Source organism: Cherax quadricarinatus, chromosome 35 (assembly GCF_038502225.1).
Source record: "Cherax quadricarinatus isolate ZL_2023a chromosome 35, ASM3850222v1, whole genome shotgun sequence".
Lineage (NCBI taxonomy): Eukaryota > Metazoa > Arthropoda > Malacostraca > Decapoda > Parastacidae > Cherax > Cherax quadricarinatus.
The window spans coordinates 2,712,038-2,731,992 of record NC_091326.1 but is presented as its reverse complement, the minus strand read 5'-3'; the positions used below and the strand labels follow the sequence as shown (position 1 = coordinate 2,731,992).

The 19,955-nt window shown below is 47.7% G+C and overlaps 1 protein-coding gene and 1 long non-coding RNA gene across 3 annotated transcripts in view; one reads left to right on the top strand and one right to left on the bottom strand.

Annotated features, from left to right (window-relative positions):
* The window catches only part of LOC128695205 (galactosylgalactosylxylosylprotein 3-beta-glucuronosyltransferase S), a 28,526-nt gene extending 15,887 nt beyond the window's left edge, over nt 1-12,639 (top strand). The window contains exons 4-8 of the mRNA XM_053785724.2: nt 2,451-2,572; nt 9,863-9,959; nt 10,188-10,301; nt 11,263-11,436; nt 11,690-12,639. Of these exons, the coding sequence (XP_053641699.2) occupies nt 2,451-2,572; nt 9,863-9,959; nt 10,188-10,301; nt 11,263-11,436; nt 11,690-11,803 (621 nt within the window). The 3' untranslated portion in view covers nt 11,804-12,639. The remainder of the gene's footprint in view (nt 1-2,450; nt 2,573-9,862; nt 9,960-10,187; nt 10,302-11,262; nt 11,437-11,689) is intronic.
* Nucleotides 1-19,955, bottom strand: part of LOC128695206 (uncharacterized) — an 81,022-nt gene that overhangs the window by 50,794 nt on the left and 10,273 nt on the right. The gene's annotated exons all lie outside the window — the stretch shown is intronic.

Sequence of the window (19,955 nt, the reverse complement as noted above, 5' to 3'; positions counted from 1 at the left end):
TTATTATTATTATTATTATTATTATTATTATTATTATTATTATTATTATTATTATTACTGAAAACGTTAAGCATGTATGGGCAGACTACTCTAAATTTCTCATGATTTATAGAAGAGTTTTACGTGAACAAGATATCTACATACCACACCAATATTTTACATGCTGTCCCCACACCATACTATCCTCACCACCAATCTACTCCTCCCAACCACTCCACCATGTCTTGTACCTTCTACACCATACCACCGGCATCACTACCAACATCACCCCACCAAACAATACTAATCTAAAGAATCCTCTGAGATGAGTAAACACTTCCGCTTTCTGATGAGATCTCTCGGAGAAGAAGCCATGGACATGAGTTAGGTGTTGATAACACTGCATGACGGTGGCCCTCAGTCAGTCCATGAAGGCTGAGCACTCCGTCTGCATGATGGTGGCCCTCAGTCAGTCCATGAATCCTGGGCACTCTGCCTGCATGATGGTGGCCCTCAGTCAGTCCACGAAGGCTGGGGCACACACTGCCTGCATAATGAAGTCTCAGCTAGCAGATGGATGCCGGGGTACGCATCAGTACGCCATCATTTCAGAGGTCTTGTGCAGTCCTCAGATGGCCGCAGGGAGGAATGTGTGTGTGGGTGTAGCCGCCGCAGGTGACCGCAAGGAGGATTGTGTGTGTGTGTGTGTGTGTGTGTGTGTGTGTGTGTATTCACCTAATTGTAGTTGCAGGGGTCGATACTCAGCTCCTGGCCCCGCCTCTTCACCGAGTGCTACTAGGTCCTGTCTATCCCTGCTCCATGAGCTTTATCATACCTCATCTTTATGCTATGTATGGTTCCTGCCTCCACTACCTCACTTGCTAGGCTATTCCACTTCTCGACTACTCTGTGACTGAAGAAATGCTTTCTAACATCCCTTTGATTCATCTAGGTCTTCAGCTTCCAATTGTGACCCCTTGTTTCTGTGTCCCCTCTTTGGAACATCCTGTCTCTGTCCACCTTGTCTATTCCACGCAGTATTTTGTATGTCGTTATCATGTCTCCCCTAACCCTCCTGTCCTCTAGTGTCGTCAGTCCGATTTCCCTTAACCTTTCTTCACAGGACATTCCTCTTAGCTCTGGAACTAACCTTGTTGCAAACCTTTGCACTTACTCTAATTTCTTGACGTGCTTGACCAGGTGTGGGTTCCAAACTGGTGCTGCGTACTCTAGTATGGGCCTGACGTACACGGTGTATAGTGTCTTGAACGATTCCTTACTGAGGTATCGGAACGCTATTCTCAGGTTTGCCAGGCGCCCATATGCTGCAGCAGTTACCTGGTTGATGTGTGCTTCCGGAGACGTGCTCGGTGTTATACTCACCCCAAGATCTTTCTCCTTGAGCGAGGTTTGAAGTCTTTGACCACCTAGCCTATACTACGTCTGCGGTCTACGGTGCCCTCCCCCCGATCATCATGACTTTGCATTTGGCGGGGTTAAATTCGAGAAGCCAGTTGCTGGACCACGTGTCCAGTCTGTCCAGGTCTCTCGGAAGTCCTGCCTGAAGTCCTGTGTGTGTGTGTGGATGCAGCTGCCGCAGATGACCTCAAGTATGCCAACCAAATATATCATCTCAACTGGCTAGGTGACACTCTGAGAGTCACTCTTCCCCAAGGAGTGGTGTAGGCTCGCTACTCCGTCCGCTCATCACCAGACACTCTACCCAACATCATCATTTGTTAACTGGCTCGTACAGACACCTCACACAATGATTCACTGCTAACAGCGGTGGTAATACAACCCGACACACACACACCAGCATCACTTGTGCTGTGCTGGTGATCCTGGAATCTCCTTAGTACGCATCTTCTCTACCTTCTGTACACATTGTACATTACACATTTTTTTCTTTATCCTGGAGGCGTTATTAATACATTCATGGGGATGCGTTAAACCCACAGGGGTCATGTAGCGCCTGGTGGGGAAATGGGTGACTTTCAGATTTAACCCAAGAAAAGGAAGGGCGGGTCAGGTTCCTCGGGTTAAGAGTTCTTCACCGGCATCAAGGAACCTCACCCCGAGGTGGGTCCTGGGAACGTTAGCATGCGTGCCCTGCACTAGGGTAGTAATTAACTCTTGTCACTCTCGTAAAGAAACCCACACACGAGATAAAACAGAAGAGTACTATTGTGTTTCTGTCTTACAAAGAGTAAATCTCCTGGAGACGGTCTCAATTTGAGGCCAGAATATACAGTACTCATCTTCACTATTATTATTACGAGTACGCGTCTGTACCTCAGGTGAGCAGAGTTCTTCCTCCTGTAGATGAATACACACACACACACACATGCTGTATAATGCTATCGTTTATTAACTACATTTCGCTCACAACAGTGAACTTTATCAAGTAACAAACAGATCTTTTTTTTCCAGCGTGTCTGTATTTTATACCATTTATCTCCACCGTTCAGATGAGGAGCCAGGTGGTGAGTGAGCTACTGGAGAGGAGTGGTCTTCCCTTCACCCACCTGTGTGCAACAACACCACCGCAACACAAGAACCAGAAGTCGATGGGCAAGGGAGTCTTTAACAGGTGAGAGGTTGGGCTAATGATAGACCGAGAAGCCAAGGTTCAATACGGTGCTAGCTGGCAAAGGACCTATAGTTGACAAAATCGGAATAAAGATACCTAGCTGTTGCACACGTGTCTTAAGGAACAAAACGGCACAATATCGTGACTGGAACAATACACAAATAACCCTTTCCTACTACCTCTCTTGTCCCGTCCCTATCAGCTGGCCCATATAAACTGCCTCCTCTCCTTTCTGATGGAGTGACTTTGTAAATGGTCCAAGTAAAACCGAAACGTCGTCGTAAGCTTCTCTCTCCTATGTGCAGGTTATTTCTGCACATGTCTTACTTAACAACTTGTCAGTATTGTGGACGATTATCGTATTCACAATAGACTCCAAATCCCAAACAACGAGAACCAACAAGATGATAGACGTATATAGTCGAACAAAATCTTTCTTAGTAACAACGTTCCACTGGAGGCCAAGAAAAATATCTCAATAAAGATTTCAATTTTACCAGTGTCTCTTCATCAAATCGGAAATTACTTACAGATAAATAAGGAACAATTAAATAAGTAATTAGAAGCAGGTAAATATGGGGCATTTCAACAGGTAAGAATTTATTTATAGATGATATAACAGGATTTTAACAGGTGAAAATATTTGTTACAGGAAGCTCATGGGATCTTTAAACATTTGAGAATTTGGTAATATTGACTGAAGGGAAATCCAATAGGTAATAATTTAGTTACATGTAGGAAATGCGGTCTTCAAATATTTTTTTAAAGGTGATCTGCAATGGGCAAATGATCAGCATTCTTAAAAGTTGCTCTAGTTGCAAAGGGTAGGCCTACGGTAGGCCAAAGTCAATTTTGCGTAGTAGGCAGCCAGTACGAGTCTTGTTAAATTTAGAAAAGTAGGAGCTGGAGATCACGTTAGTCATTCGGTGCTCAGCCATAAACAGGTAGACAGGAATCATCCAAAGGGTAATTTTTCTTGAGAAATAAAACATATTACGGTCAGTTATCCATGAAAAGTGATATGCATTGCTTAATAGGGACTAATAGGAAAAAATGTGTTTTTCCCTGCAACCTGAGAGAAGAAATTCAATCCTTTGACGCCACAACCTGACAGTAAACACAGTCATTCAACGCAATACGATCAGAGAAGACACAATTCTTTGACGTCCCGCATCCTGACAGAACAGTTCCACTCCTTCAACGATGCAGACCATGACAGAACAGTTCCACTCCTTCAACGATGCAGACCCTGACAGAACAGTTCCACTCCTTCAATGTCACAGACCCTGACAAAACAAACCAGTCACGAGAAACGAGAGAGAAATATGCAATGAGTTCCACGGCAGAGCTCACTGTGCTTACAAATGAGCAAGGGGCCAATAGAAGTGATGACAGTGAACACAAACTAAGTGGAATCCTCGAATATTAGAGCAACTATCGAGGAAGAAGAGGAGGCTTCCTTGATAGAACTAGACACAAAATCAAGAAAGGCTCGTTGATGGTACGGTGACAAGGACGAGCCGTGGAAAAGGACAGTTCAGGGCTGATGACACCACTCGTGGCGAAACGTTTCTTTTTGCATTAACCTGATATATACCAAAGTGTCCTTTTCCACGCAAAAGCATGCAAGGTCCCTGGGATATCACGACGAAGACTGAGGTTCAAATTGTTGCACAAACTACTCCTATAAGTACAAGAAATGATAAGTGTCGGAGGGAAGATAGCCGACGCGATACCAACAATAAATAAGAGCGAAAAGAGAACGCAGAACTCTGCATCAACGTTCCCAACAAACAATATGCAACTTACGAGGGAAATATAAAAGATTTGTCGACTAAGCAAGTGGGGGAATCTCATACGGAAAGCCATAGAAAGACGATTCTTCCTGCATGATTGAAATAGCTGGATTGACCGCTGCCAGTCTTCAACTGATTCGGTTTGGGGATTTAGTTGAAGTTGGAAATTTCACAGACTTGAATCGGAAGGTATCTGGCCACTAGTCAATCATTCCATCATAAGGAAGAGTCAAGTCTCTGACACAAAGAGTGGTGGGTCACGCTAAGGAATACAGTGCTACTCTAGAATTTGTCAGGCATAGTTCTACACGTGAAGCTTATGGAAACTAGCAACAGAAATTCGAAGAAAAATTATGCCAAGGATCATTGAATTAATAAGGCAAAAAATATGTTTATAAATAGAGAGAAATCAAAATGGGGATCATTCACAAGTGGCGTTCCATGGGATCAGTGTTGGCACCGACCCTCTTTTGTGGGTCACATTTTATATATAAAACCTAGAGGAAGGAATAAAAACCAACATATTAAAAGTCCAATAAAGCCACAAGAACAGCCAGACACTTTATGAAGACAATAAACAGCTTTAGAATGTTTGAAACAGGTTAATATTACAGTCTTGGAGAATAGAAACTTCAGTACCATAAACTCGCAGAAGTACCAATCAGAGTTATGGTAAGGATAAACCTGAAACCAAAACTAAAACGCATGAGAGTTCGTAATATAATTAATAGTGTTCTAGACTTTATACCAGCAAGCACAAGGCTCATAATCACTTGCAAAAAAACTGTTGCCTGACTTCGTGCCAGGAAACATCAGTGATGTCAGACCCACCGTTATACTGCAGAAAATGTGTTTATTGATGAATCTTCCTGTAAATGTTGTGGCGCAGTTTGAGTGTATATAGGTGGGGGTGTGAGGCAAGAGTTTGATCAACAAGACTCTGGACGTGTGGTAGCACCAGCAGCAACCATCACAGTAACCCCACCATCAACAAGATATCATGACCACACACTAATTACCATCTCCCTCGCACACACCATCCTCTCCCATGCATTAACCACCTCCCATTGTCAGTTTCAGCAACGCTGTAAACCCGAAAAGCGCCACCATGTCGATTCACAAATTTATCAAAATATTTTTCTCTAAAACTAATTAATTTACGGTAGTTTAAAAAAAAGCTTGAACAAATAATTTATATATTCAGAATCTGTTAGATAAGCAATGATTACAAAAAAAAAAACGCGTTTTCTTTTAAACATATAATGAATACTTACGATCTGAATTTCCAGATTGTAATATTTACTTAATACTCAGACAACCGCACCTTCCAGGTGTCATCTCAGACGATTTAAAATTTGCCAATTTCTGTAAATCTTTTAATATATTGGACAACTTTTTAGTATCGTTGATGGTGGCAGCGTCTGTGTCTGTGACTGTGTGACTGTGTCTGTGATTGTGACTGTGTCTGTGACTGTGTCTGTGTCTGTGTGACTGTGTATATGGCTGTGTCTGTGACTGTGACTGTGTCTGTGTGACTGTGTATATGGCTGTGTCTGTGACTGTGACTGTGACTGTGTCTGTGACTGTGTCTGTGTCTGTGTGACTGTGTATATGGCTGTGTCTGTGACTGTGTCTGTGACTGTGACTGTGTCTGTGACTGTGTCTGTGTCTGTGTGACTGTGTCTGTGTCTGTGACTGTGTCTGTGACTGTGACTGTGTCTGTGACTGTGTCTGTGTCTGTGTGACTGTGTATATGGCTGTGTCTGTGACTGTGGCTGTGTCTGTGTGACTGTGTATATGGCTGTGTCTGTGACTGTGTCTGTGTCTGTGTCTGTGTATGTGTGACTGTGTATATGGCTGTGTCTGTGACTGTTTCTGTGTCTGTGTGACTGTGTATATGGCTGTGTCTGTGACTGTGTCTGTGTCTGTGACTGTGTCTGTGTGACTGTGTATATGGCTGTGTCTGTGACTGTGTCTGTGTCTGTGTCTGTGTGACTGTGTATATGGCTGTGTCTGTGACTGTGTCTGTGTCTGTGTGACTGTGTATATGGCTGTGTCTGTGACTGTGTCTGTGTCTGTGTGACTGTGTATATGGCTGTGTCTGTGACTGTGTCTGTGTCTGTGACTGTGTCTGTGTGACTGTGTATATGGCTGTGGCTGTGACTGTGTCTGTGTCTGTGTCTGTGGCTGTGACTGTGGCTGTGACTGTGTCTGTGGCCGTGGCTGTGGCTGTGACTGTGGCTGTGACTGTGGCTGTGACTGTGTCTGTGACTGTGTCTGTGTCTGTGGCTGTGGCTGTGACTGTGGCTGTGGCTGTGTTTGTATCTGTGTCTGTGGCTGTGGCTGTGACTGTGGCTGTGACTGTGTCTGTATCTGTGTTTGTGTCTGTGGCTGTGGCTGTGGCTGTGGCTGTGACTGTGACTGTGTCTGTGTCTGTGGCTATGTTTATGTCTGTGTCTCTGGCTGTGGCTGTAACTTACCTGGAGTTTACCTGGAGAGAGTTCCGGGGGTCAACGCCCCCGCGGCCCGGTCTGTGACCAGGCCTCCTGGTGGATCAGAGCCTGATCAACCAGGCTGTTGCTGCTGGCTGCACGCAAACCAACGTACGAGCCACAGCCCGGCTGATCAGGAACTGACTTTAGGTGCTTGTCCAGTGCCAGCATGAAGACTGCCAGGGGTCTGTTGGTAATCCCCCTTATGTGTGCTGGGAGGCAGTTGAACAGTCTCGGGCCCCTGACACTTATTGTATGGTCTCTTAACGTGCTAGTGACACCCCTGCTTTTCATTGGGGGGATGGTGCATCGTCTGCCAAGTCTTTTGCTTTCGTAGTGAGTGATTTTCGTGTGCAAGTTCGGTACTAGTCCCTCTAGGATTTTCCAGGTGTATATAATCATGTATCTCTCCCTCCTGCGTTCCAGGGAATACAGGTTTAGGAACCTCAAGCGCTCCCAGTAATTGAGGTGTTTTATCTCCGTTATGCGCGCCGTGAAAGTTCTCTGTACATTTTCTAGGTCGGCAGTTTCACCTGCCTTGAAAGGTGCTGTTAGTGTGCAGCAATATTCCAGCCTAGATAGAACAAGTGACCTGAAGAGTGTCATCATGGGCTTGGCCTCCCTAGTTTTGAAGGTTCTCATTATCCATCCTGTCATTTTTCTAGCAGATGCGATTGATACAATGTTATGGTCCTTGAAGGTGAGATCCTCCGACATGATCACTCCCAGGTCTTTGACGTTGGTGTTTCGCTCTATTTTGTGGCCAGAATTTGTTTTGTACTCAGATGAAGATTTAATTTCCTCATGTTTACCATATCTGAGTAATTGAAATTTCTCATCGTTGAACTTCATATTGTTTTCTGCAGCCCACTGAAAGATTTGGTTGATGTCCGCCTGGAGCCTTGCAGTGTCTGCAATGGAAGACACTGTCATGCAGATTCGGGTGTCATCTGCAAAGGAAGACACGGTGCTGTGGCTGACATCCTTGTCTATGTCGGATATGAGGATGAGGAACAAGATGGGAGCGAGTACTGTGCCTTGTGGATCAGAGCTTTTCACCGTAGCTGCCTCGGACTTTACTCTGTTGACGACTACTCTCTCTGTTCTGTTAGTGAGGAAATTATAGATCCATCGACCGACTTTTCCTGTTATTCCTTTAGCACGCATTTTGTGCGCTATTATGCCATGGTCACACTTGTCGAAGGCTTTTGCAAAGTCTGTATATATTACATCTGCATTCTTTTTGTCTTCTAGTGCATTTAGGACCTTGTCGTAGTGATCCAGTAGTTGAGACAGACAGGAGCGACCTGTTCTAAACCCATGTTGCCCTGGGTTGTGTAACTGATGGGTTTCTAGATGGGTGGTGATCTTGCTTCTTAGGACCCTCTCAAAGATTTTTATGATATGAGATGTTAGTGCTATTGGTCTGTAGTTCTTTGCTGTTGCTTAACTGCCCCCTTTGTGGAGTGGGGCTATGTCTGTTGTTTTTAGTAACTGTGGGACGACCCCCGTGTCCATGCTCCCTCTCCATAGGATGGAAAAGGCTCGTGATAGGGGCTTCTTGCAGTTCTTTATGAACACAGAGTTCCATGAGTCTGGCCCTGGGGCAGAGTGCATGGGCATGTCATTTATCGCCTGTTCGAAGTCATTTGGCGTCAGGATAACATCGGATAGGCTTGTGTTAATCAAATTTTGTGGCTCTCTCATAAAAAATTCATTTTGATCTTCGACTCTCAGTCTGGTTAGCGGCTTGCTAAAAACTGAGTCATATTGGGACTTGAGTAGCTCACTCATTTCCTTGCTGTCATCCGTGTAGGACCCATCTTGTTTAAGTAGGGGCCCAATACTGGACGTTGTTCTCGATTTTGATTTGGCATAGGAGAAGAAATACTTTGGGTTTCTTTCGATTTCATTTATGGCTTCTAGTTCTTCCCGCGATTCCTGACTCCTAAAGGATTCTTTTAGCTTAAGTTCGATGCTTGCTATTTCTCTGACCAGTGTCTCCCTACGCATTTCAGATATATTGACCTCTTTTAGCCGCTCTGTTATTCTTTTCCGTCGCCTGTAAAGGGAGTGCCTGTCTCTTTCTATTTTACATCTACTCCTCCTTTTTCTTAGAGGAATAAACCTTGTGCATACATCGAGTGCCACCGAGTTAATCTGTTCTAGGCATAAGTTGGGGTCTGTGTTGCTTAGTATATCTTCCCAGCTTATATCGGTTAGGACTTGGTTTACTTGGTCCCACTTTATGTTTTTGTTATTGAAGTTGAATTTGGTGAATGCTCCCTCGTGACTAGTCTCATTATGTCGGTCTGGGGCTCTGCGCATACATGTCTGAACCTCAATTATGTTGTGATCTGAGTATATTGTGTATATCCCTGAATCATTCCTGAACTCAAATTATTATTATAATTAAAACTAAGCGCTAAACCACCAGGGTCATACAGCGGTGTCTTGAACCCATAGGGTCATACATAGCCTGGGAACTGAAAGATTTGAATCGAGGAAGGGGGATAGCTCCAACTCCTTTGATCAGCCACCCTTCACCGACATCAAGGCATCCCCCCCCCCTCCCGTCACTGAGGTGCTCTAATGTTATAAAGATCGAATTAAAAATTAATGAGGGATGAAGAATGAAGTGATGGTGACATGAGTTTCACTCCTCATTCTCTTTTCATTCTTCTCCAACCGGAGATTTGATCCCCGGACCTGAATGCTGTGAGCCTCGACTTTTACCACCAGGCTATGGCAGCTGATGTAAAAGAAAAGTCTGGCTAGGGTTCTATATACCCCTCAGAGAAGGTTCCTTGAAGTTGGTGAGGTGTTTTTGATCTAAGAAATGCGATCAATGCTCCAGTTCTTCGAATCAAGCCTGAATGCTTTCCATTCCCCGGGGCACTGTATGACCCCAATGGGTTCAGTGCTCCCCATGAATGTAATAATAATAAGACGGCTTTATGCTGGAATGTTACATCAGTTAAACAAAGTTTTTGTTGCTACAGACGGGAAGGTTTGAGGTGGCTACGGGAGAACGCCATGGATGGTGTCCTTTACTTTGCTGACGACGACAACTCCTACGATATCAGACTCTTTGAGCAGGTGGGTCCCCCATCAGGTGGGTGGTCCAATTCCAGGAGGTAGACATCTCACAGGGGTGGGGCCACTCTTCCAGCAGGTGGAGTGAGCTCTTCCAATAAGCTAATCCTCCAGCAGGTTTTTACTGTGTGGCCAATTGAACAATGGAGAATTTTAATTTCGTAGCTTGTAGAACAGCGTGTGTGTGTGGTGTTTACATCTTATCTTGACAGACCGTGTAACGCTCGACAGATCAGGACGACGAAGAAGGCGTCAGTATTTCCAGTGGGGATGATCCTGAAGCTGGGCGTCAGCTCACCCATCGTCAGGAACAGCAAGGTGGTCGCCTTCCATGACTCCTTCCAGGTGAGCCTCCCTCTCCTGCTCTTCTAGGACGCTTTCTAGCAGACATTCTCCTTGCTCTTCAAGACGATTTCCAGGAGATTCTCTCCTCCCTTTCCCTTGCTAGATTTATAGTCTATTTACTTCTTAATTTTTTCCTGCCCACATTTCATCAGAGTCCCTCCTGTTCCCAGACTGAACAACCTCTGGCTTTTTCACTTCATTGTAAGAAAACCAGATAATTCCAGTGGTTCGTTTTTTTAGCACAGACTATCTTATCTTCCACTTTGCATATTTATCTATGTGTCAACCCTGAGAGCATGAGTGTATATACACCAAGTGTATATATCGGTGGATATTTAAATACAGGTTCTCTGAGATAAGAACTTCCATCAAAAGCAAAAAGAGAAATATAGTGGTACCAACACTGTTGTATGGGTGTGAAGGATGGGTTGTGAATGTTGCAGTGGAAAAAAGGCTGAAGGCAGTAGAGATGTGCTGGAGGGCAATGTGTAGTGTGAATATTGTGCAGATATTTCGGAGATGACGAAGGGTTGTTGTGGTGGTTTGGACAACTGGAAAGGGAGAAAATAGGATGACTTGGAGGGCGTATAAATCTGAGGTGGGAGGAAGGAGGGGGTAGGTCTTTCTAGGAAAGGTTGGAGGGTAAAGATGAAGGAGATATTGAGTACTAGGGGCTTGGACAACCAACAGGCTTGTGTGAGCGTTAGAAAGGAATAGAGATAAGAGCTGTTTTATGATCTGACATGCTGTTTCAGTGTGAGTAATGTAACATTTAAAGAGTCAGGAAAACCAGTTAGCCGGACTTAGAATCCTGGAAATGAGAAATACGGTGCCTGCACTCCGAAGGAGGGATGGGGAATGTTGCAGTTTGAAGGGCCGTCTGAACTGTGATGTCGTTGCCCTTTTGTGTATACTTCAGGTAGTGTACCAAAGTTTGACTCCGACACTCCTTTGCACACAGGCAGGACGGAAGTTCGCTGTTGATATGGCTGGCTTCGCAGTCAACCTGCGTGTGATACACGCCAACCCTAACGCCACTATACCTCTGCGTCTGTCCTACCTGGAGGATGGCTTCCTCAGGCAGCTCAGGCTAGAATTGGATGACCTGGAACCCCTAGCCTCTGGCTGCACTCAGGTCAGTAGCTCAGACACAGAGACCACGAATATAGAATCTTCAAAAAAAAAAAAAAAAATATTCCCCCTTTTTATTTCTCTTGTTTATATATCAAGTGATAACGATTTGTTGACCCACTATGACCGCGATGACTGCACAGCTGACCTGTTGAACCAGCATCACCACCTGAATGATACAACAGGCCTACTCTGACCCCATATCACCTAACTGATATTGCTACCCGTGTGTTGACCCCCATCTGACCTACCTACAGGTGCTTGTGTGGCATACCAAAACCCAAAAGGCCAGTTCGCCCAACATGAAACACGTGACCCATACAGATTTCGACACCAACCTGGTGGAGCTATACCACAACCTACTCCGCTGACTCTCCCGTCAACCAGCACAGACTTCAGTCAGCCTGCTGTGTCAAACGCCCAGGTTCTGCCGCCCCTCTACGAGTATTACAAGCTTCCCTTCGCCTTCCAGCAACAACCCTCGTCATTCAAATTGTTTTTGGATTTTATAAATTATTAGTACAGGAAGAATAAAAAGGCATAATATCGTGACTGGAACGATACATAAATAACCCGCACATAGGAAGATAAAACGTATGAAGACGTTGCAATCTGATTTGGACCATTAATCAGTCAACTAGAAGCATCTGGTTGACTGATTATTGGTCCAAGTCGGATCGAAAAGTCGTCCTATGGTTCGCTCTCCGACGTGCGGATAATTGAGAATATACAATATCTGCTCGATACGGCGTATACTGTCAGTGGCCCTATAAACCCCAACAACAACATGGCTGATAAATTTACATATAAAACTGGTATTTAGCATGCAGTAGGTTTTAAAAAAACGCCTCAGTGTGGTCTTTTTTTTTTATACATAAAGAAATCTGGTAGGATGTCGAGGCAAGTGAGTGTTACAGTGTGTTGACGGAATTAACCCTAGACGTTATAATGAGTGAGTTATAACAATCTGGAAAAGATTAAGACAGAGGTTAGGATCCCAAAAACTATTTTGGAGATTTGTATGTCAGGTTGGAGAGTAATTTATATCCTTGAGATCTTTGGTAATTACGGACAAATGTGTGATGATGAGAGTCTTGGAGTTTTAGGACACGCTCGCCGCGGGTTCAGTCCGCACCAGTTCCGTGGTTTGTTTGCAGTCGTTTTTGTTACGATTTCGTGAGTCTGTGAATAAATGCTTTTTGCATATTGTAAGAATTTTTGCATTTCCTTTAACATATGTACTCATGAATAACTAAAGAGTAATGAACGCTTACCAGTGATCAGTAATAACCCACAGAGATAGAAACACGGGAGATTAATTTGACCCACTTCTGGGATAATCTTCAGCAGAAGGCGGTCAAAAATTTAGAGATCGATTAATATCCTGTGTTTCTGTCTCCATGTGAGTTATTATTGAGCATATATACTTATTTGTAATTACGGTGCTTAAGGCCTATTATATAGTTTAATAGAGGGCGTGTGAGGACAGAGAGAGGAAAGGAAGGGGTAAAGGACAGTGTCAACACTGACGACTGGTCCTCCTCAGAAAGCTCTTCCCAGACCAACTAGACCTGTTTGGTTGTTAAGAGCCAATTGTTGCAGAAATCATCATCCACAAACTCTCCGCGGTTCCTTCTAAATCACAGGCCCCGAGTCACCGCGAATTTAGACGCATTTATAAAAATACAATTGGTTAAATCGCCTTGATTTTCCCTAATGTAACCTAACTTAAAATAGCACATGTAATAAATACTGAAAATAAATAAAGCAAAATAAAAAAAACGTTCTGATATGTAGGTATACTGCATACTACCATGGTAGAATATATGAACCCTTAAAATATGGACGAAATTAAACGCTAAGCGTATATACCCGGAGAGGCGTATACCTATAGACGTAGTAACGTTCAGATTCTACAAGGATTCAGATTCCTCTTGGATCTCTGATTCTTTTCACTTTCAGGAAATACCACAGTGTACACTCTTGGTCAAGATGATCTGTGAGTCTTTCAGAGGCAGCATCCACCTAACAACACGAGCGTTCTCGCTCGTCCACTCCCACACGAGTACATGCATCACAGTAACACCTTTGATAGCTTGCTCGGCAACCTGGATATCGTGGTAAACCCCTCTCGATAGCTCCTTCATTTCATTCGATAGCTTATTCAACACCCTAAACCGTAGATGGCTTGCTCAGTACCCTCTATAGTTTACACAACACCCTCGACAGATTGCTCAACATCAGCTACCCCTGGCACTAGTGCGCAGTCAGAGGCAACTTGTCGAAGCATCAGGATTGCATGATTCGGTAGATTTTAAACCCCATCGGCCACAATAGGCTTTAGATCACCTTTTTACCACAGACCAAGAACAGTTTATCCCTAAAGTTAAGGAATAAAGTAAATTCAGTGTATAAACACTGATAGATAAAACTGCAAACCTCTGTATAGACTCAGAAGTGTCCCTGTTCGCAGATGATGTGAAGTTAATGAGGAGAATTAAATCGGATGAGGATCAGGCAGGACTACAAAGAGACCTGGACAGGCTGGACACCTGGTCCAGCAACTGGCTCCTCGAATTTAACCCCGCCAAATGCAAAGTCATGAAGATCGGGGAAGGGCACAGAAGACCGCAGACGGAGTATAGGCTAGGAGGCCAAAGACTGCAAGCCTCGCTCATGGAGAAAGATCTTGGGGTGAGTATAACACCGAGCACATCTCCGGAAGCCCACATCAACCAAATAACTGCTGCAGCATATGGGCGCTTGTCAGACCTGGAAATAGTGTTCTGATACCTCAGTAAGGAATCGTTCGAGACACTGTACACCGTGTACGTCAGGCCCATACTGGAGTACGCAGCACCAGTTTGGAACCCACACCTGGTCAAACACGTCAAAAAAATAGAGAAAGTGAAAGGTTTGCAACAGGGTTACTTCCAGAGCAAAGGGGAATATCCTACGAAGACAGGTTAAGGGAAATCGGCCTGACGACACTGGAGGACAAGAGGGTCAGGGAAGATATAATAACGACACATAAAATGCTGCGTGGAATAGACAAGGTGGACAGAGACAGGATGTTCCAGAGATGGGACACAGAAACAAGGGGTCACAGTTGGAAGTTGAAGGCTCAGATGAGTCAAAGGGATGTTAGGAAGTATTTCTTCAGTCATACAGTTGTCAGGAAGTGGAATAGTCTGGCAAGTGATGTAGTGGAGGCAGGAACCATACATAGCTTTAAGACGAGGTGTGACAAAGCTCACGGAGCAGGGAGAGAGAGGACCTAGTAGCGATCAGTGAAGAGGCGGGGCCAGAAGCCGAGTCTCGACCCCTGCAACCACAAACAGGTGAGTACAAATAGGTGAGCACAAATAGGTGAGTACAAACAGGTGAGTACACACTAACTCGAAACATGAGGTCTCCCGTCAACCACAAATGGAAACAAAAAGCTTTACCTCTGCTGTCTCAAGAGTACACAGAGTACACAAAGAGTACACACAGAGTACACACAGTCTTGGTATCTTCCGAAACAAGTTCACTAGAATGTTCCGAATCCTGAACCGAACCATTTTTTTTCATTCGGAGGATTCGATTCTCTCCCGAACTTCAGAGATGAGAGGTACGACTCTCACGACTGGACCACGACTGTTGGTATCCTAAACCAGACCAGAGAATGGCAACTACCATGAATGAGTAAGGGGTTGAACCGGGATGAGTGGGGGGTTGAACCCATGATTAGTGAGCTCTAAAACTCACTCACCATGGGTTCTAACACCACCCTGATTTTTTTGATTGTTTCAAAGTTGAACACTGGAGCATGTTTTGTTGTCTACTTAGCTGGGTACCCTGTCTGCCAAGGTGGGTACCCTGTCTGCCAAGGTGGGTACCCTGTCTGCCTAGGTGGGTACCCTGTCTGCCAAGGTGGGTACCCTGTCTGCCAAGGTGGGTACCCTGTCTGCCAAGGTGGGTACCCTGTCTGCCTAGGTGGGTACCCTGTCTTCCTAGGTGGGTACCCTGTCTGCCAAGGTGGGTACCCTGTCTGCCAAGGTGGGTACCCTGTCTGCCAAGGTGGGTACCCTGTCTGCCTAGGTGGGTACCCTGTCTTCCTAGGTGGGTACCCTGTCTGCCAAGGTGGGTACCCTGTCTGCCTAGGTGGGTACCCTGTCTTCCTAGGTGGGTACACTGTCTGCCAAGGTGGGTACCCTGTCTGCCAAGGTGGGTACCCTGTCTGCCAAGGTGGGTACCCTGTCTGCCTAGGTGGGTACCCTGTCTTCCTAGGTGGGTACCCTGTCTGCCAAGGTGGGTACCCTGTCTGCCAAGGTGGGTACCCTGTCTGCCAAGGTGGGTACCCTGTCTGCCTAGGTGGGTACCCTGTCTGCCTAGGTGGGTACCCTGTCTGCCAAGGTGGGTACCCTGTCTGCCAAGGTGGGTACCCTGTCTTCCTAGGTGGGTATCCTGTCTGCCAAGGTGGGTACCCTGTCTGCCAAGGTGGGTACCCTGTCTGCCAAGGTGGGTACCCTGTCTGCCTAGGTGGGTAACCTGTCTGCCTAGGTGGGTACCCTGTCTGCCAAGGTGGGTACCCTGTCTGCCAAGGTGGGTACCCTGTCTGCCAATGTGGGTACCCTGTCTGCCTAGGTGGGTACCCTGTCTGCCTACGTGGGTAACCTGTCTGCCAAGGGGGGTACCCTGTCTGCCTAGGTGGGTACCCTGTCTTCCTAGGTGGGTACACTGTCTGCCAAGGTGGGTACCTTGTCTGCCAAGGTGGGTACCCTGTCTGCCTAGGTGGGTACCCTGTCTGCCTAGGTGGGTACCCTGTCTGCCAAGGTGGGTACCCTGTCTGCCTAGGTGGGTACCCTGTCTTCCTAGGTGGGTACACTGTCTGCCAAGGTGGGTACTCTGTCTGCCTAGGTGGGTACCCTGTCTGCCTAGGTGGGTACCCTGTCTTCCTAGGTGGGTACCCTGTCTGCCTAGGTGGGTACGCTGTCTGCCTAGGTGGGTACTCTGTCTGCCTAGGTGGGTACCCTGTCTACCTTGGTGGGTACCCTGTCTGCCTAGGTGGGTACCCTGTCTGCCAAGGTGGGTACCCTGTCTGCCAAAGTGGGTACCCTGTCTGCCTAGGTGGGTACCCTGTCTGCCAAGGTGAGTACACTGTCTGCCTGGGTGGGTACCCTGTCTGCCAAGGTGGGTACCCTGTCTGCCAAGGTGGGTACCTTGTCTGCCTCGGTGGGTACCCTGTCTGCCTAGGTGGGTACCCTGTCTGCCAAGGTGGGTACCCTGTCTGCCAAGGTGGGTACCCTGTCTGCCTAGGTGGGTACCCTGTCTGCCTAGGTGGGTACCCTGTCTGCCAAGGTGGGTACCCTGTCTGCCTAGGTGGGTACCCTGTCTGCCAAGGTGGGAACCCTGTCTGCCAAGGTGGGTACCCTGTCTGCCTAGGTGGGTACCCTGTCTGCCAAGGTGGGTACCCTGTCTGCCTAGGTGGGTACCCTGTCTGCCAAGGTGGGTACCCTGTCTGCCTAGGTGGGTACCCTGCCTGCCAAGGTGTGTACCCTGTCTGCCTAGGTGGGTATCCTGTCTGCCAAGGTGGGTACCCTGTCTGCCTAGGTGGGTACCCTGTCTGCCTAGGTGGGTACCCTTTCTGCCTAGGTGGGTACCCTGTCTGCCAAGGTGGGTACCCTGTCTGCCAAGGTGGGTACTCTGTCTACCAAGGTGGGTGCCCTGTCTGCCAAGGTGGGTACCCTGTCTGCCAAGGTGGGTACCCTGTCTGCCGAGGTGGGTACCCTGTCTGCCTAGGTGGGTACCCTGTCTGCCAAGGTGGGTACCCTGTCTGCCTAAGTGGGTACCCTGTCTGCCAAGGTGGGTACCCTGTCTTCCAAGGTGGGTACCCTGTCTGCCAAGGTGAGTACCCTGTCTGCCAAGGTGGGTACCCTGTCTGCCTAGGTGGGTACCCTGTCTGCCTAGGTGGGTACCCTGTTTGCCTAGGTGGGTACCCTGTCTGCCTAGGTGGGTACCCTGTCTGCCAAGGTGGGTAACCTGTCTGCCTAGGTGGGTACCCTGTCTGCCTAGGTGGGTAACCTGTTTGCCTAGGTGGGTACCCTGTCTGCCAAGGTGGGTACCCTGTCTGCCAAGGTGGGTACCTTGTCTGCCAAGGTGGGTACCCTGTCTGCCTAGGTGGGTACCCTGTCTGCCAAGGTGGGTACCCTGTCTGCCAAGGTGGGTACCCTGTCTGCCAAGGTGGGTACCCTGTCTGCCAAGGTGGGTACCCTGTCTGCCTAGGTGGGTACTCTGTCTGCCTAGGTGGGAACCCTGTCTGCCTAGGTGGGTACCCTGTCTGCCTAGGTGGGTACCCTGTCTACCTAGGTGGGTACCCTGTCTGCCTAGGTGGGTACTCTGTCTACCTAGGTGGGTACCCTGTCTGCCTAGGTGGGTACTCTGTCTGCCTAGATGGGTACCCTGTCTGCTTAGGTGGGTACCCTGTCTGCCAAGGTGGGTACTCTGTCTGCCTAGGTGGGTACCCAGTCTGCCAAGGTGGGTACCCTGTCTGCCTAGATGGGTACCCTGTCTGCCTAGGTGGGTACCCTGTCTTCCTAGGTGGGTACACTGTCTGCCAAGGTGGGTACTCTGTCTGCCTAGGTGGGTACCCTGTCTGCCAAGATGGTTACCCTGTCTGCCTAGGTGGGTACCCTGTCTGCCTAGGTGGGTACTCTGTCTGCCTAGGTGGGTACCCTGTCTACCTAGGTGGGTACCCTGTCTGCCTAGGTGGGTACCCTGTCTGCCAAAGTGGGTACCCTGTCTGCCTAGGTGGGTACCCTGTCTGCCAAGGTGGGTACACTGTCTGCCTAGGTGGGTACCCTGTCTGCCAAGGTGGGTACCATGTCTGCCAAGGTGGGTACCCTGTCTGCCTAGGTGGGTACCCTGTCTGCCTAGGTGGGTACCCTGTCTGCCAAGGTGGGCACCCTTTCTACCAAGGTGGGTACCCTGTCTGCCAAGGTGGGTACCCTGTCTGCCTAGGTGGGTACCCTGTCTACCTAGGTGGGTACCCTGTCTGCCTAGGTGGGTACCCTGTCTGCCAAGGTGGGTACCCTGTCTGCCAAGGTGGGTACCCTGTCTGCCTAGGTGGGTACCCTGTCTACCTAGGTGGGTACCATGTCTGCCAAGGTGGGTACCCTGTCTGCCAAGGTGGGTACCCTGTCTGCCTAGGTGGGTACCCTGTCTGCCTAAGTGGGTATCCTGTCTGCCAAGATGGATACCCTGTCTGCCTAGGTGGGTACCCTGTCTGCCTAGGTGGGTACCCTGTCTACCTAGGTGGGTACCCTGTCTGCCAAGGTGGGTACTCTGTCTACCTAGGTGGGTATTCTCTCTGCCTAGGTGGGTACCCTGTCTACCTAGGTGGGTACCATGTCTACCTAAGTTACTCTGTCTACCTAGGAGGTTACTCTGTCTACCTAATTGAGTACCCCTGTCTACCTAGGTGGGTATCCTGTCTGCCTAGGTGGGTACCCTGACTGCCTAGGTTGGTACCCTGTCTACCTAGGTGGGTGTCCTGTCTACCTAGGTTACTCTGTATCCCCAGGAGGGATACACCAGCACCAGCAAGGCAGCAAGTGTACCCCAGGAGGTATACACCAGCACCAGCAAGGCAGCAAGTGTATCTCAGGAGGGATACACCAGCATCAGCAAGGTAGCAAGTGTACCCCAGGAGGGATACACCAGCACCAGCAAGGCAGCAAGTGTACCCCAGGAGGGATACACCAGCACCAGCAAGGTAGCAAGTGTACCCCAGGAGGGATACACCACCACCAGCAAGGTAGCAAGTGTACCCCAGGAGGGATACACCACCACCAGCAAGGTAGCAAGTGTACCCCAGGAGGGATACACCAGCACCAGCAAGGTAGCAAGTGTACCCCAGGAGGGATACACCACCACCAGCAAGGTAGCAAGTGTACCCCAGGAGGGATACACCACCACCAGCAAGGTAGCAAGTGTACCCCAGGAGGGATACACCAGCACCAGCAAGGTAGCAAGTGTACCCCAGGAGGGATACACCACCACCAGCAAGGTAGCAAGTGTACCCCAGGAGGGATACACCAGCACCAGCAAGGCAGCAAGTGTACCCCAGGAGGGATACACCAGCACCAGCAAGGTAGCAAGTGTACCCCAGGAGGGATACACCAGCACCAGCAAGGCAGCAAGTGTACCCCAGGAGGGATACACCAGCACCAGCAAGGCAGCAATTGTACCCCAGGAGGGATACACCAGCACCAGCCAGCCTCGGCTTCTTGCTTACAAAATGACGCCTGGGTGTGACGCCACATAAATTATATCGATACCAAGGCAGACGTCGACAACAACGGTATAAGGTGAACTTACTCCTGCTTACAAGCGGAACACGGGATCCATGTAGGAATATTTCAAAGCAGTTTTACGGAGCAAAAAGAGTGTAACGAAACTGGGATGAGCAGTCTAACACCCTAATGAAAGCAAGTCACTTCGACTTATTGGGTTATCGTGGTGGGTAATTTACACATGTGT